The sequence below is a fragment of the Camelina sativa genome, chromosome 3 (assembly GCF_030686135.1).
Source record: "Camelina sativa cultivar CO46 ecotype springtype chromosome 3, ASM3068613v1".
Classification (NCBI taxonomy): Eukaryota; Viridiplantae; Streptophyta; class Magnoliopsida; order Brassicales; family Brassicaceae; genus Camelina; species Camelina sativa.
In genome coordinates, this window is record NC_141882.1 from 10,802,686 (window position 1) to 10,818,793 (window position 16,108).

At 37.8% G+C, this 16,108-nt stretch overlaps 3 protein-coding genes and 2 pseudogenes across 10 annotated transcripts; 2 read left to right on the forward strand and 3 right to left on the reverse strand.

Annotated features, from left to right (window-relative positions):
* The first annotated feature begins 255 nt into the window (after positions 1-255).
* On the forward strand, positions 256-1,037 carry LOC104778876 (uncharacterized). The gene is made up of 2 exons (XM_087502517.1): positions 256-387; positions 472-1,037. The coding sequence occupies exon 2, from the start codon at positions 476-478 to the stop codon at positions 827-829; it is 354 nt and encodes a 117-aa protein (XP_087358643.1). The 5' UTR covers positions 256-387; positions 472-475; the 3' UTR covers positions 830-1,037.
* A 5-nt stretch (positions 1,038-1,042) lies between these two features.
* On the reverse strand, positions 1,043-6,545 carry LOC104776675 (putative phospholipid-transporting ATPase 12). Of its 2 annotated transcripts, none has more exons than XM_010500777.3 (12): positions 6,163-6,545; positions 5,460-5,892; positions 3,874-5,219; positions 3,680-3,790; positions 3,329-3,605; positions 3,152-3,240; positions 2,941-3,049; positions 2,636-2,845; positions 2,430-2,555; positions 2,251-2,349; positions 1,972-2,163; positions 1,043-1,881 (listed from the first exon to the last, which is right to left on the reverse strand). In XM_010500777.3, exons 2-12 carry the CDS (start codon positions 5,862-5,864, stop codon positions 1,291-1,293), a joined length of 3,555 nt encoding a protein of 1,184 aa, XP_010499079.2. In that variant the 5' UTR covers positions 5,865-5,892; positions 6,163-6,545; the 3' UTR covers positions 1,043-1,290. The 2 variants fall into 2 exon arrangements, with proteins under 2 accessions (XP_010499079.2, XP_010499080.2); XM_010500778.2 differs by having other exon boundaries at positions 6,023-6,445.
* Positions 6,546-6,982: 437 nt separating this feature from the next.
* Positions 6,983-8,231, reverse strand: LOC104778877 (F-box/kelch-repeat protein At3g13680 pseudogene; annotated as a pseudogene).
* A 1,653-nt stretch (positions 8,232-9,884) lies between these two features.
* Positions 9,885-11,097, reverse strand: LOC104778878 (F-box/kelch-repeat protein At1g24800 pseudogene; annotated as a pseudogene).
* Positions 11,098-12,837: 1,740 nt separating this feature from the next.
* LOC104776676 (putative isoprenylcysteine alpha-carbonyl methylesterase ICMEL1) lies at positions 12,838-15,996 on the forward strand. Of its 7 annotated transcripts, none has more exons than XM_010500779.3 (11): positions 12,838-13,491; positions 13,642-13,718; positions 13,837-13,906; positions 14,005-14,085; positions 14,186-14,260; positions 14,381-14,482; positions 14,562-14,702; positions 15,037-15,102; positions 15,187-15,330; positions 15,417-15,507; positions 15,593-15,996. In XM_010500779.3, exons 1-11 carry the CDS (start codon positions 13,064-13,066, stop codon positions 15,743-15,745), a joined length of 1,428 nt encoding a protein of 475 aa, XP_010499081.2. In that variant the 5' UTR covers positions 12,838-13,063; the 3' UTR covers positions 15,746-15,996. The 7 variants fall into 7 exon arrangements, with proteins under 7 accessions (XP_010499081.2, XP_087358663.1, XP_087358669.1 ...); XM_087502537.1 differs by having other exon boundaries at positions 12,862-13,491; positions 13,817-13,906; XM_087502543.1 differs by having other exon boundaries at positions 12,880-13,491; positions 13,647-13,718.
* The last annotated feature ends 112 nt before the right edge of the window (positions 15,997-16,108 follow it).

A 16,108-nucleotide genomic window follows, 5' to 3' on the forward strand; every position in this document is an offset into this window, starting at 1 on the left:
TATCTCAAAGCATATCAATTTTCAAGTTCCGATCCTTAATTTCAGGTCCTCAGGTTCTTCTGGTTCAAATCTGTGAATAGACGAGTAAAATGTTGTGTTGGACACAAAACATTGTTTCATTTTTTCCTCCCGCTCTGATGTAACTGCTTGTCATCATGTCCTCTCATTATCATGCTTCTTTTATGTTATCACCAAACTCTTCATTACGTGTGTCACTGTCCCTCACATGATACATATGGTCAAATGAATCGATTTGCCAAATATAATATGAGAAAAGACCAGTTCACCCTTTTCCCGAACTACATTCATGTTGGGGAATAGTCTCAAAGGGAACAAGAACTTAATCAGCTACAGTTCTTTTGACGCCCAAGAATCCTAAATATGCCGGTAAATATGTCTCAAACCCCATGTGAATTCTATAATATTCCTGTATATATCATCCCTGTAACCTTGCAGCTTTGTGCATATCAGGGTAATGGAAGAAGATTGTGGTGCATTTGCAGCAGACTGTGTTGTCCTGTCATGCTGCTGCCAGTGCCTTGTCTTACAAGTCAGTGTCTTCGTCTTCTTCAAGATCCCTTGTAAACTTGCCAAGAAGATGAAGAAGTTTGTGAAGAGAAGATCTCGGAAAACCTTGCAACCAACAATGGAGGACGTCAAAGAGGAGTATTGTTCTGGAAATGGGTTTGCCTTTGAAGAAGGCTCATCAGGATCATATTGCTTCGAAGATATTGAAGGAATGTTGCAGGAACTGTCGATAAGCAAAGGGATCTTGTTTGGAAGCTTCTGGCGCCATGAAGAATTTTCTGACGTTTTCGATTTCAAATAGCAACAACCAACATAACAGAAATTAATATTTGCTCGTCTGCATCCGTTGTGTTAATTTAATTAAGAATCCAAAAAATAAGCGTTAAGGAGGCACACTAAATCAGGTCTCATTACTCAACTCAAATGATCAGTAGAAGAGAAATGTAACAACCGACAAAGGTTGTGTTGTATATCTTTGTCTGCTCTTATCTAACTGATGTATTATCTTCCATTGTTTTCTACTAATAATTAGATGTTTCTTTTGTCATTGTTTTTATCGGACAAGGATGCATAAATCAGAATTTACACCTTTATGCTATACAAACCAGTTAAAAAGCCGCTGTTTTTCATAGTGTCTTGTAACGATCTACCACTTTTCTTAATCCTCCAGTATATAGTTTTCATGGTCTTATTTACATCCTGCAAAGACACTAAAACCCAAAATAATCTGAGGAGGTAAGTATCAGTTTCGTCCATTAGCTGTCAAGATTCTGGCTGATGAGAACTCATGACCAATGGCCTTGCTGATCTCTGCCTCTCCATTTCAAAGTTCCCAGAGTTGCTGCATTGATCCTCGTATCTAAGCAGTTGTATGGTTCCATGAGACATAGGGAAAAACCTCATCTGAATAGCAGAGAATATGAAGTAAGGCATCATTGTCGATAGCACTACAAAGAGAGTGGTGATCCAGTAAGAAGGCGCAGGCGCAAGAGCTTCAAGAAAGACCATATAGGCATCTGTAGATACTCTTATTGGAAGGGATCCGTACACCATGAGGAAAATGTACCACATAACAACAGATCCCCAAACGACGAGATGTTGGATCAGTGTGAAGTAACTGATCGTCAATACCATCTGCAAGCTCACAACCCACACCACACATGTGTACATTGTTCCCCCTAGAATATCTCTCCCTGCTGTTTTCCCTTTGTGGTTGAAAGCTTGAGATTCAAGAGAGCTTTTGCAGAGAAAGAAAATGATTATTGCACTGCAGAAGCCATGGGACATCCAACTGAGTATTCGGCGCCAACTAAAAAGGAGATTCTGTACACCTTCTTGGTACAATACGGGGAACTGTGACAGCAAACAAAGCAAGACTTTGGTTACGAAATTTCACTTGACTGGTGAAAGATTAATCAGCTGTTTTGATTTGAATGACTATACCTTGAGACAAAATGGTGCAGATACATCCTGGTCGAAGATGCCCAAACATATTACAGGAAGAGACGTGAAAAAGACGCTATATAGAGATAGATACCAGTCATTGTAAGCCGGTGTCGCTGAGAATGATGTGTATGCCTCATATAAGAAGAGAGTGAAACCAAATGTAATGTTCTTGTAGAAGAAATAACAAATCTGCATATAAGAACAGACAAATATTCAGAAAACTAGTCAGAGTAAAGATAAGAGCGTCAATCTAAATTTATAGATTAGACTTTGTACCATTTTTGAGATTCGTCTGTAACACCAGTGTCCGTGGACCAGTAACAAGCGCTCCAGATATCTGAATTGAGCAATGGCAATGTCGCTGGACATTACAGCCTGGAAAGATAAGGATTAGTAAAGGACAAATATTACCAATAAAAGCTGAATATAGTTGTTTTGTAATTCTTTTATCGAACCTGCATTCCTTCCACGCCGCTGATCCCAACTCCTATATCTGCTTCCTGAAGCATTCCAACATCATTTGCGCCATCACCAATTGCCACTGTAGTCTGACCGCTTCCAGTTTTGACTAGCCTAGTTACCTGTGCAATATGAGTCATGTAAAAACCTAGGCAGAAGCTAAGTATTGACAATTGTGATGGAAGATAAAGTAAGAACTGACCAATGCCTTCTGTTTTGGTGATGAACGGCAGCAAATCACTGAAGCACAGCCAATGGCCAGCTCAAGGAAAATGCCTTTCATATCTTCCTCCAATGCATAAGCAAGTGATTTTCCATCAATGATTAAAGCAAGAGCCTTCGAGTTTCCACCAGACGCTTTCAGCTGAGCCTTTCCACTAGTTATCTGATACAGTACACTTTCTTTTAAAGCCTGCAAAAAATGCCAAATGGATTCGTTCATCTACATAATCACTAGTAATACTAATCCATCCCCATCATATCAGTGTTCCAAAACCTTTGTACTACCTCTGCAATGGCATCTTTTTCTCCGAATTTTTCCAACTGCTGGATTTCAGGGGTCTCCAAGTTAATTATGATCTGCTTCATGTCTCGTCTGAGCAAACTACAAGCGAAGCTGTCAAAGATACACATGCACAGGTGGGTTCAGAGAGTAACTAAGATTGTATGCACAAGGCTGAAGAGTAAACATAATCTGGTTGTACCCAGGAATCAGTACCCAATATTGATAGCAGTCTCCATCTTGTCTCCAGTCAAAACCCAAATCTTTATTCCTGCTTGAGCAAGCTTATCAATGCAATCAGGGACCTGAATGAAAGGAAAGAGAAAGAGGAAAAAAGAATTTCAATTTTCTTGTTCGCCTCTGGAAAACTCACCAATCTATAAATTAGCTTACCCCATTTTGAAGTTTATCCTCGACAGCAGTAGCTCCAAGAAGAACCAAGTTTCTCTCAATCTTCTCTGTTACTTCATCTATCAGTGCTTCTCGATCAGCACTAACTGAATTCTTAGCTTCACTGATTCTCTCAGTGAACACCTCATATTCATTCTCTTCGAGTTCACGATAGGCAAGTATCAAAGTTCTCAATCCAGCATCAGCATACTCGTTCACATGGTCCCGGGTTTCCTTTTCATACTTTCTACCGCTTTCGGAAAGTCTTTCAAACATGACACTGGACGATAAACGAAGTTTAAACTAAGTTCGAAAAGAGATTTATATCTGAATTTAGAAAGTCGGGATCTATACCTGTCTGCCCCTTTACAAAGTAAAAGCAGTTTGCCATCTTGATCCTGCACTATTACTGACATCCTTTTCCTTGAGCTACTGAATTCAAGAACGTTCAGGACTTTATACAACCTGCAAGGGAACACTTTCACTAAAGTCAGAAAGGGACAGAAGCTTCTGATGGTATACAATTTAAAAAGAGAAGATGAACCGACCTTTCAATTCGTTCCCCAGTCACCAGGTCTAGCTCTCTGACGGATATTGTTGTTTGAGTTCGAGTGAAAAATTCAAACCCAAGCTCCCTTGCTGCAATAACAAATGCTGCCTCGTCCGGTGATTCAGCCTCGTAGGATACCTTTCCTGTATCTTCATCCACTTCAGGTATAACTGTATGGCATACTGCCAATAACTGAAAGAATTTCTGAATGACATCAGCATGCGTTTCTGTGACCCACTTTCCATCCATTATCCTTTCATCTCTAAAGTTGAATCCTTTCACAGCCGGTTCTGCAGCAACATCATCCTCGGTACTAATTCCATTGCTCTGACTCACCAAAGCAGAACCTTTTCTCCTATTAATAGCCATCTCCACCTCTGTTACACCACGTCCATAGGCTGTCCCAGCAATAGAACACTTGATGAACTCCATGGAGTTACAAGTTAATGTTCCCGTCTTATCTGAAAGAATTGTACCCACTTGCCCAAGTTCTTCATTCAGATTGGAAGTACGTGCATATGCTGGTTTGTCACCTTCCTCATAATACATATGGATATCCCGATTGATGAAGATACTCTGAAGTACCTTGACAATCTCTATTGATACATACAAGGATATAGGTATAAAATAACTGTTTAACATCAGCGCCGTTAGAAAGTGAAACATTGCAGCCATATGCACCCTCTTCGGGTCAAAGAAGATGCTGGAATCATCTGGTTTCAGATACCATCTTTTCATTACGCCATTCTGGAAATCTTCTCTCGTTGATATTCCAAATAAAACCGAACCAAAAAATGCTAATGAAATTACCATAAGGAACATCAGGTATATAATCTTATCCATCTTCCTCTCGATCATGCTTCTCTTAGACGGAGGCTCTGTTGAATTCTGGACAACTTTTGTATCAGGTCCTGTGAAGATAACAACCCCATAGATATATTCTGTGTTCCTGAGTTTTGAGCCCCTCAGAAGAAGCTGCTGTGGTGAGAGAGGGTACTTTGCTCCCTTAAGCTCCATAGTACCAATAAATGAGTACAAATTAGCATTCGGGTCTTCACATTTGATAAAAGCCTCAAAGTCCCTGAAATTGAGCTCTTCGCTCAATGACAATGTTACTTCTAGTCCTTGTTTAAGTTTCAGATTTGTTTCCCCGTCAAGGTTCATTGTCTCTACATAGCAAGCAGCATCCTCGTAGCTAGAAGAAAGCAGGACAAGGTCTGCCGGAAAGAACTCGTTTTTCTCTACCTTCAATATATCTCCAACTCTTAGTGTCTTCCATTCCTTAAGATCGAAATTCCCATTGCCTACGTGCGCTCTAACTTTTCTGTTATTCACCTCAATATCCTAAAAGCATGGAAATTTCCAGATGATGAGAACAATATGCAAATGATAAATGAAGTGATCCAACCTAATGCAAAAGCAATACAACTATCCCCAGTTATGAACTATGTAGCTTAATCCAACATAGAACTACAGATTCGGAACAAGATAACAAACAATTAATAGACACACAGCATCCTATTAAGATCATCTAATCCAACTCTAATCAATCAACAACCACTCAGACAAAATCATTCAAAGTACCTGTTGTTTCCGGCGCCAATCTTCTACACCCTCTTTAAACATAGTAGCGAGAATGACGAAAGTAAGCGGAACAATGGCGCTCACAGCGGTATAAGGCGCAAGAGGAGTAAAAGACAAGATCCCAACAAGAAGGAAGTAGAAATTGGCAACTCTCCTGAACTGCTCAAACAAAGATTTAGGGAGGAAAGTGGTGAGAGTGTACTTGGTAGTCCTAACATAGTTGTCACAGTAATTTCTTGATTCAGCTTCAGGGGAATCAGGCTGGTTACAGAGGACGACACGAGAGAAACCAGATCGTCCAATTTTCGAATGGTCTGGCTTAAAACAAGCTTTAGCACCTGTCAATGTGAGAAGCTTGCTCAACAGTATCTTCCTTTTGCGTCTCCTTCCCCTTCCTGCTGCCATTGTCTCTCTCTCTCAATTCAACACCTGACTGTGAAAAAAAAAAAAAAAAAAGAATCAGACTTTCAGAATCTCTAAAACCCTGAAATTTTATTAAAGTAATGTCTTTTGAATAGGAGGAGCAAGAAAGGCCAAATTTTGCAGCGTCTCAAGAGCATTACACTGAATAAAGTTGGGTTTTTTTTTGGCTATGAAATGACGATAACATGTGAAAACAGAGATACCCAGAGAACCAAATTGTTAAAAGGATAAAACTTTAGGGGAAATGGACAAAGAGAGAGAGAAGAAGAGGCAATGATACCTTTGATTGTATCCGACGACCTCGTAGTTTTATGAGTCTCTTCTTCACCTTTTCATTTCCCGAGAAACTGAAAAGAAATTTCTCGGAAAAATCTGGTGTGAAGAGACAGACAAAGGAAAATCTAAAGATTAGATATTGTGGAAATTATAGAAAGAAATCTGAAGAGAAAAGGGTAAAGAATCTGAAAGATTTCAATCTGTAATCTCTTAATTTGGAAACTGGGTTGGGTTTTAAATGCATGAACAAAAAGTCTTGGGGTTTTTTAATGCATCAACTTAAATATTGGAAACTAAAATTAAGAAGTTTTCAGCATTTTATAGACTTTTTGAATTTCGTGATTGGTTGACCTTATGGAAAAGAAGATTTTTTTTTTTTTTTTTTTTCGTTTTCTATAAAAATCTAATTATTTCCTCCTTATATGTCATTATTTTCTTGGATATGAAAAAATCAATAGCAAATCAATTTTCCAATTAAAAACGATTTGTGTATATGCGTGAGAAGAAGAATCATGCCAAGAACGTTTAAAACCAAAATCAAAAGTTTTGATAAGCGCATAAAGGCTTGTCACACACACAATAGTATTCGGTTTTAATCAGTAGTTCATGTAACAGAACCGATAAATATAAACAGAACCATGTCATGCTTGCTTGCTGAAGGTGTTCATGCACTTCTGATCAGTTGTGGTATAGTTTTTAGTCATTCTACGATTAAACATAAGGGACTCACGAGAGCTAAAAAGACAACATGAGAATCGATGTCTTTCATTAAATAGAAACGAAATCAATATACTGATGAATGATGATTGGAGTAAACAAACAATTTAATCATCTTTTTTCTTCGTTTTGCGTGTGGTTGGTTGTATTTGCACTAAACTTGGAAGATAAGAAGAAGAGTACTCGAGCGGGGGGTAAAATATTCTCTTGCCAGGTTCCTCTATACTGGGAGTGCCTCTGAAACTCACGGTTTTTAAGTATCCATCTCGTCCACTGATAAAGGCTGTGGGGTATTCAGCGGTCTTTGTGGGTATAAATCCGCGTAAAACGAAAAACACAGCGACGTTCTCTTCCACGTCAATGAAGAAGGCTCCAACTCCCTCGTCAATGAAGAAGGCTCCAACTCCCTCGTTAAACCGAGCATCACGGGTAATGTGTTGGCTTAAATCCACTATTAAAAACTTGCTCCAAGACAAAGCGTTGGGCTCAATCATAATGGTAACCCAAATCTCCAATTTTTCCCTATAATTCATCCGATATAGCACAGCGAGCTGCTCTTCTCGAACACATGAGAGGGTCACTGTCACTTCATCATAACAGCAAGGCACTTCATCTTCATCACACGGAAAAGGCAGACGCGGTCCAAAGCTCTCTCTTGTGAAATCAAAACAAAACAAGATACCTTCGATTTTTAATCCATCTCTTTCTGTAGCATGAAAATAGGTATTTCCCTTGGCAGACACGCAGCCTTGATAAATCAGTATTTCCCAGTCGGGAGTGACCTTGAGAACCTTCCATGAATTAGAGCTCAAATCGTAGATTTCGTACTCAAGAGGGTGTTTACGTTTTTTTTTTTGTCGAAAAAAGGGGTTCAAGTTTATCGAAAAACCTCAAGATCTTGTGGTTACGGTTGTTCTTGTCATATCCTAGAGCGTACATGTCTCCTATGTGGAACTTTGTTCTTGGTGCGATCCACCTTGTTTGTCCCAGATAAGGGTTCCACACCACGAGCCTAGGCTTGTCCTCGACGATGCATAACAACAAGCCGTCGCAGTGAAAGACACTAGATATTTCGACTTGATTGAATATATCTACCTGCTTTACAGATACACGATCCACCAACTCGTCCTCGCCCTTGCGGATTCCTTGGACATCGAATCTTAATGAACAAACCTTAGACTCATTCTTCATGAACCCCACACACTGCTGTCTTGTCGCTGCTTCACCCAAAACCCACTCTTTGGGTAAAGCTTTCCATAATTTGCAAGTGGATCGGACTGATCCCAGAGATGTTATCGGAATCTTGGTGAATATCTTCCCTACCAATTCCGGCGGAAGATCGCATATCCTCGTCATTCTTTTCAACAAAAAGCTGTAATTGTACAAATAGGGTCTTTTACTCATGTTTGTTGTATACATAAAGAGTCTTTATTAAAGACCAACACGCTGCAAATTGGAAGCTAGGGTTTTTCTTTTATATAGACAAATTAAATATGTGAGTTCTTGTCCCTTTCCTTTTTCCTTTGATATTATTGTTGCATATTTTAATTTGTAACGTGCCATAAATCTTGTTCGGTTTTCGAGATAAAAGAAAACAATTTTTTTGACATCAAAAAGAGAAAGAAAAAAAAAATTTATTCGATGCAACCATGGATCCTTCATTATTTCGCCGGTTCTTGGCAAGAAATACATCTTCGATCCTTACGATAAATTAAAATTATCTCGTCTTGCTCCTTCGAAAACCTATCATCGCCTTCTCTTTTCTCCAAAAATTGTCCAATGGCACCACCAAAGTAAACTTCTAACTTCTCCTTTGTTACTCTCTTCTTCATTCTAGCTTCTCCTTACACAGCTAGCTGTTCCTGTTTGTTCTACAAATGTAACAATTTTGTTTGTGTTTCGATTTTTTCAGGTTGAAGCAGCTCTTGTTGTGACCTCAAAATATGACTTTGATGATGTACGCACCTCATAAGTATTTCTGACTCTTTCTTCTGTGTTTCAAATACGGACACTTTATTTGTGTGTTTGGTAATGTGTAAAATAACCAAGAAGCTAAGCTACCACAGTTAAACCTGCGGCTAATGATTCTTCATCCTTATAAAGATGGGAAGGTGGTAAATTTGTTCTCATACTTTTAATAACTTTTGGTTTTCTATTCGCTTAGCTAGTGTTGTTTATTTACTAGCTGTTGATTTTGTTTATCATGTATATATGAATTTCGAACGGGTCCCTAGTTACCTCTGATTTCATGAAAATACAAACCTATGCTCCTGCTACTAGCAAGGCTGCAAGCTCTGATGAATTAACTTCTATACTTCTACGAGATCATGATCGTCACGTTTATTCCGATATTGACGTTATATGTACTAATACAACTTGAATTTATCTGTGCTAATAAAACGTAATTAATTAGTCTTTTTCTAATTTATGTTTAATTAAGAATCTTTCCGATCAGCTTTTATGTCCTATATATGTTTCATTCATTGACATTAACCATGTGCATGTTGTTTATTTGGCAGGTTAATGAAGATGACAAATCTTCACAGAAAAAGGCTAAAGCAGATAGATACAAAGACGTCTAGAATACAGTGTAGTAATGATGATTCTAGCGAGGAATCTGATGAAGAGGAGAAAAAAATTTAAGCTAAATTATCATGAACAGACAAACTCAACAAAAGTCTCTTTCTATTCTGGATAGAAACCACAAAGAACAAAGCGAGGCAGACATATTTCAGCTAATCAGACAAAACACAAGACACGGGTGGTGGACCAAGTTTACTTAACTAATTACAAGCATAAATTATACCAAGTTTTTAGTCTCGGAAAGAAGGGACCAAGGGAATTGGAAACTTAATGGTTGGATGCATCAGAATTGATAACCCATGTCATGCTTTGCTTAAGGATGGTGCAACTACAATTTATAATAGTATCTTTTCAATTGAACGAGAAGTTACAAATTTTAGAAACTTGAAAAAGATTAGTAAACTTGAACAAGGTAATAATAATTAATTAATCATCTGTTTCTTTTCTTTTGCCCGGTAGGTTGATTTGCACTAAACTTGGACGATAAGACAAAGAGCACACAAGTGGTGGACAATGCATAGGCGGAAACTGCCCGGTCTTGTCAGGTTTCACGAAATCTGGAGATTCTCGGAGACTCACGGATTTATAGTACCCATCATCTCCAATGATGAAAGCTGTATGGTAGTACTCAAAGGTCTTGGTGGGTTGGTGGTATTTTTCCTTTACATCGAAAACCACAATGACTTTCTCCTCCTCGTCAATGAAGAAGCTCCCAGCTTCAACGCCAAATTGAAAGCCAGTGAGTGGTCTCATATCCACGTTCAAAAATTTGCTCCATGACACCGCATTGGGTTCAATCTTAGTCGTAACCCAAACCTCCAATGTAATTGGATGCAACCGCTGGTATAGCACAGTGAGCTGTTCGTCTCTAACACAAGAGAGGGTTACAGTTTCTTCGACATAAGAGTGAAACGGAAGAGGGAGACGTGGTCCAAATCTCTCTCTTGTAAAATCAAAACAAATTAAAAAATCTTCAATCTCTCTTATGATCATTAAATTTGGACCACAGCCTAATTTCTCTTGAGCAAAAAAGTAAGAATTTCCCTTCAACGACACGCTGCGTTGATAAAACTGTATTTCCCAGTCGGGAGTGACGTCGAGAAACCTCCATAAGAAGGCGTTCCCTTGGATAATCCACAAACCTCAAGATTTTGTGGTTACGGTTGTTATTATTGTCGTCATATCCGAAAGCATAGATGTCTAGTCTGTGCAAACTTGTTCTTGGTGCGATCCACTTTGTTTGCCCCAAGTACGGGTTCCACACCACGAGTCTCGAGTGGTCCTTGGCCACGCATAACAATAAGCCATCGCATTGAAAGACTTTGGATATCTCAACTTGATTAAGTAGATCTACCTGCTTTGTAGATAGATCAAGCAACTCGTCTTCGTCGTCCTTGTCCTTGCGGTAGAGATGGAAACTAACTGAGAAAACCTTGGAATCCATCGTCATGAACCCTAAAAACTGCTGCCTTGTCACCGCTGCTTTTCCCAAAATCCAATCTTTGGTTAAATCGTTCCATAATTTGCAAGTGGATCGCACTGCTCTCAGGGATGTTATCGGAATCCTTGGGAGTATTTTCTCCCCAACCAGTTTTGGTGGAAGATGGCACATCCTCTTCGTCATTCTTCCAACTCTCGGCTCGGCAGATCGACGCTGTCCAATATAAATTAGGGCTTTACTCTTCTCTCAATACGTATTTTTTTTTACACATACAATTAATTATGAAATATATATGTCACCTACGTTCTTTCCATCCTTTTTTTTTCTTCTCTTTTTCGTAAAAAAAAAAGCTTCTACTGGTAACCATTAGAGGAACAAAAGGAAAATGAATAAAAAGAACAACGAGGAACGGAATAAACAATTTTTGAGAAATGAAAGAAAAAGATGCAGAGAAAGAACAAAATAATAACTGGTAACCAAATAATAACAATATTTTTAAAAATATATTAAATATTAAATAAATCAGTCAATAAAATACTAATACTACTTTTAATGTATATAAAATAAATTTTACATTAGATTTTAAAATAAAATATAATTTAAAATATTTTTAGTTTTTATTTACGGTATACACATTTTTTAATTTTGTTTTACTATTCATACAATTTTCAAATAAAGCTTTCAAATTAATTTAATATGAAATTTTGTATAAAGTATATTTTTCTGCCAATATACTGTGAAAAATATGAATATTAATGTATTATAAAATTAAAATATCATTAATAAACATAATTTTTATTTATTTTAAAATAAAAAACGAAATTTAATATTTATTCTTTTTTTGTTCTATTTGTTCCTCATCAATTTTGGGGAGGAACATTTTTGGTCTAGTGTTTCTCATTTTATGAGGAATGTAGAAGAATGATGAGGAAATAATATTCTTTGTAAATGGTAAAAATTTTGAGGAATGAAGAGGAATATCATATTCTTCCTTGTTCTTTTCCTAAATTTTGGTTACCAGTTGAAGCCATACTTTTTTCCTTTTCCTATGTGGAAAGTTTATGCAATATTTTTTAAAAAAATACTCTTTGGTATTATATATTTTTAAAGGGTGGGAGAGGTTAGGAAAAGAATACTGACTAACAGGACCTGTCCTTGCAAGATCACGATCAAGAACAACTCAAATTTTCACTCCCAGTGAAAGAGACATCAAGGTAACGAGAGACGAGAATATATCAGGTCCCACGCCTAGCTGAAGCCCAACAAGCAAGGGCTTTAGGCAGCACAATTTATAAAAGTGCCATGTACTGTAGTGTAGTGGTTGGCTGATGTGTTCCTTGTTTACAATGTAAAGGGTTCAATTTATTTTGTGACGCAGGAAAAAAAGTTTTAGGGCATAAATTTTTTATTTGCTTTAAGCATTGAATATCTCCGTGCCGGCACTACATATATAATCTAGGAATCTGCATGTTGTGGAAGCACATGAATTTGAATGGGTAAATTAACATAACTAGTTAAGAACAGTGAGAGTTGTTACTTTTTCTTGGTCTCCGATTATTTTTGTCTAATATTGCTTCCTTGGATTCATTTTGGTATTTAAATCAACCTCAAGCTTCCTACATTAAGAAGAGCCAACAACAACATCGTTTTTTTCTTTACAATGTTACTTTAGAGCATATTATTTATTATGCGGTGCGTTTTACTTTCTTTGTCTCAAAAATATTGATGTTTAGAAGCTTTAACACATTTTAAGAAAACAATGATTACAGAGTTTAAATATATTTTTTTCTTTGACTAAAGAGATACCATTATTTAATTTTAAACTAATAAGAACTCAAAATTTTAAATATTTTCAAATATTATTTTTTGAAATTTACAAAACTGGGACAAAAAAAAAATATCTAAACACATAAATCTTTACGAGGCACAAAAAGTATTGTTTTAAGCATTTTTGTAGTCTAATTGGTAGACAAAAAGCGTAACATATGTCGGACAGAAGAAAAGACCCAATTTGGTTAATTGCGGTTAACTGAAAATTTCTCCCCATAACACCAATTTCCAATTTTGTCATCTCTCTCCCCCTTTACAATTCTTTCCGATTTCGTCGGAAATTGACAAGGAAACCCTAAAATTAGCCCAAAAAACGGATCCGGAAGTGAGGAAAATGCCGTCGCAGATTCTCCAAATCTCACAACTTCCACCTAAATCCTCATCATCATCCACGCAGATGATGTTCAAGTCTTTGATTTACGATGATCCTTCAACGACCCTCCTCTCTTCTTCTTCTTCTTCTTCTTCTTCTTCTCGATTTGATGATAACCACAACTCCGTTAAGCCTCTCCTCTCCCGCGCTTCTAGCTTCAACGGCGCCGTCACGGCCACAAACGGTGGTGGGTTAACTGGCTGGTTTCAAAACAGACGGAGACGATCTAACAGCGATAACTGTCTCTCTGCGTTTCAAGATCATACTAATGGAAGCGACGGTGGTAATAACGGCGGCGACCGTCAAACTATTAGTCAGGAGGTTGGCCACGCCGCTGCAGAGACCTTCTTGTTGACTCGTCTTTGCTTGAAGCTCCTCAGCTATCTTGGGTATCTCTCTGTTTAGATCCGTTCTCTGTTACATTTGCTGAATTCAACGAAATTAGCGCTTTGATCTTCTTGGGCATTTCAAAAAGATGATCTTTTGGTTTGCAAAGGTTAATGATTTGATTAGTCACTGATCGAAAACTATTTGTTCAGGGTAGGTTATAGATGGATTACAAGATTCATGGCACTTGGATGTTATGCATTTCTACTAATGCCTGGCTTTATTCAAGGTTTGAACTTTGTTTACATTTTTATTGTTGGATCTACTAATCAGGGCTTTATCTCTGTTTTTTTTATGAGTTAGTAACCTTAAGTTTCGTTGCTAAAGGTTTGGAGTTTACTTTGCAGTCGGATATTACTATTTTTTCTCTCCTTACGTTCGCAGAAGTATAGTTTACGGCGATCAACCAAGGAACAGGTCACAATCTCTTAACTGGTTTTTTGTTCATGTTATGAAGATATTTTACATTTTGTTTGTTGATATGATCTAAGTGGTTTTTTTATTGGTTTCTTTAGGCTTGACTTGTATCTACCTAGGAACTCCAATGGTCCAAAACCAGTTGTGGCGTTTGTGACTGGTGGAGCCTGGATTATTGGGTGAGTATGCTTTCCTATGAACACTATTTTCATCCTTATGCGTTGAGGAAGAGGAAAAAGAACTGAATATTTCCTTACAGAATGTCTTGTGTTGATACAGTTATAAGGCGTGGGGTTCTCTTTTGGGACAGCAGTTATCGGAAAGAGATATTATTGTGGCATGCATTGATTACAGGTAGTTATGCGTGCTTTTTTTCTTCTTTTTTCCTGCACAATGAATGTGGTGGTTTCCTGTCATATTCCAAGTTTTCTTTTAGAAAAACTCGATCTCATTGCCAATTTCTCTATCTCACAGGAATTTTCCGCAAGGATCTATTAGTGACATGGTCAAGGATGCTTCTTCTGGCATCTCATTTGTTTGCAATCATATTGCTGAGTATGGAGGTGATCCAAACAGGTATTAATTATGTCTTAGACATGGAAGTTCTTAAATTTTAGAGTTCGTGCTCACTGTTTTTATCTTTTTTGTGGTGTAGAATTTATCTGATGGGTCAGTCTGCTGGTGCACATATCGCGGCTTGCACCCTTGTTGAGCAGGTCATTAAAGAGTCAGGGGAGGGGGATAGTGTCTCTTGGAGTAGTGGACAAATAAATGGTTACTTTGGTCTATCTGGAGGGTAAGCAGGATCCTTTCTTTTGCTCGAATAACAGTTGTTAGACAGTGACCATACATTGTGGAATTCAGAGATTGGGTCAAGAAGTTGTTAAAAACAAGTTTATTTACTTACCTGAGTATAGATCTATGTTCAACTCCAGTTCTTATTTAGCCACCAAGGTCTTTTGTAGAAATGCTAGGCAATTTATTGAACCCTGAGGAAGTGGTCAAATATTAACGTAAAGAAGCAAGTAGATTCCTGCCTTCTATCCAACTAAAGCCAAAAAAATTCTAATGTGAGGCCACACATCATCTGTTTGTCTATTTTTAACAAACTTCGTGATCGTGATCTACAGGTACAACCTTTTGAGCCTTGTGGACCACTTCCATAGCAGGGGTCTGTACCGTTCCATCTTTCTAAGGTATAATACTTTCTCCTTTCAACCTGGCAAGTAGAGCAGCCTGGAATTTTACAGTTTTTATTTGTGACTTTTGTTTTTCCTCAGCATCATGGAAGGAGAGGAATCATTAAGGCAATATTCTCCTGAACTAGTAGTGCAAAACCCAGATCTCAAACACATCATTGCTCGTCTCCCACCTATTATCCTATTCCATGGTACTGCTGACTACTCCATCCCTTCAGATGCAAGGTATGATTAAATTTTTGTGTGTACTTGTCTATCATAGGTATTTCAGACGGTTGATGTGATGATTTAACTTGTCATTATCTCTGCAGTAAATCTTTTGCGGAAACCCTCCAGAGGCTTGGAGCGAAAGCAGAAGTGATCCTTTATGAAGGGAAAACTCACACGGATTTGTTTCTTCAGGTACAACGCCCTGTCTTTTGAGTTTTGAATGTCTGGTCGTACAAGAACCTCAATATTGATATAGAAACTTGGTTATCTATGTTAGGATCCAATGAGAGGTGGCAAAGATGAGATGTTTGAAGATATAGTGTCAGTTGTTCTGGGAGAAGATCAAGAAGCTACTGGTAAAAGCGTAGACAGAAGGCGTCTTGTGCCTGAATTCATGTTGAAGTTGGCTCACTGGGTCAGTCCGTTCTAACTCCGACACTCTTTATCTCCCAAAAGATCAGATGAAGTAAATTCCTTTTTCCAAGATACTGACACGCCAGTGTGCATAGTACTTAACAAGGAAAGCAGATTCAATATACTCTAACGACAGATGTTTGAACTTTGATGATGAGGAGGAATTGATGATATTGTATCCCAGTTTGCATTATTTTGTCATACAGTGTGTTATTTGTAACAACAAATGCATTAAAGAAACAAGTCCTTATTGACTTTTTTGTCTCATTAGACTATCTTCGGTCTTCTCCTTTCTTCTCTACTCATTCATTCATTATTGGTTTGGTTGTACCTATTTCTGGGCAGCTGTTGACTTTTCTACCGTTATACAAAGTGCCAA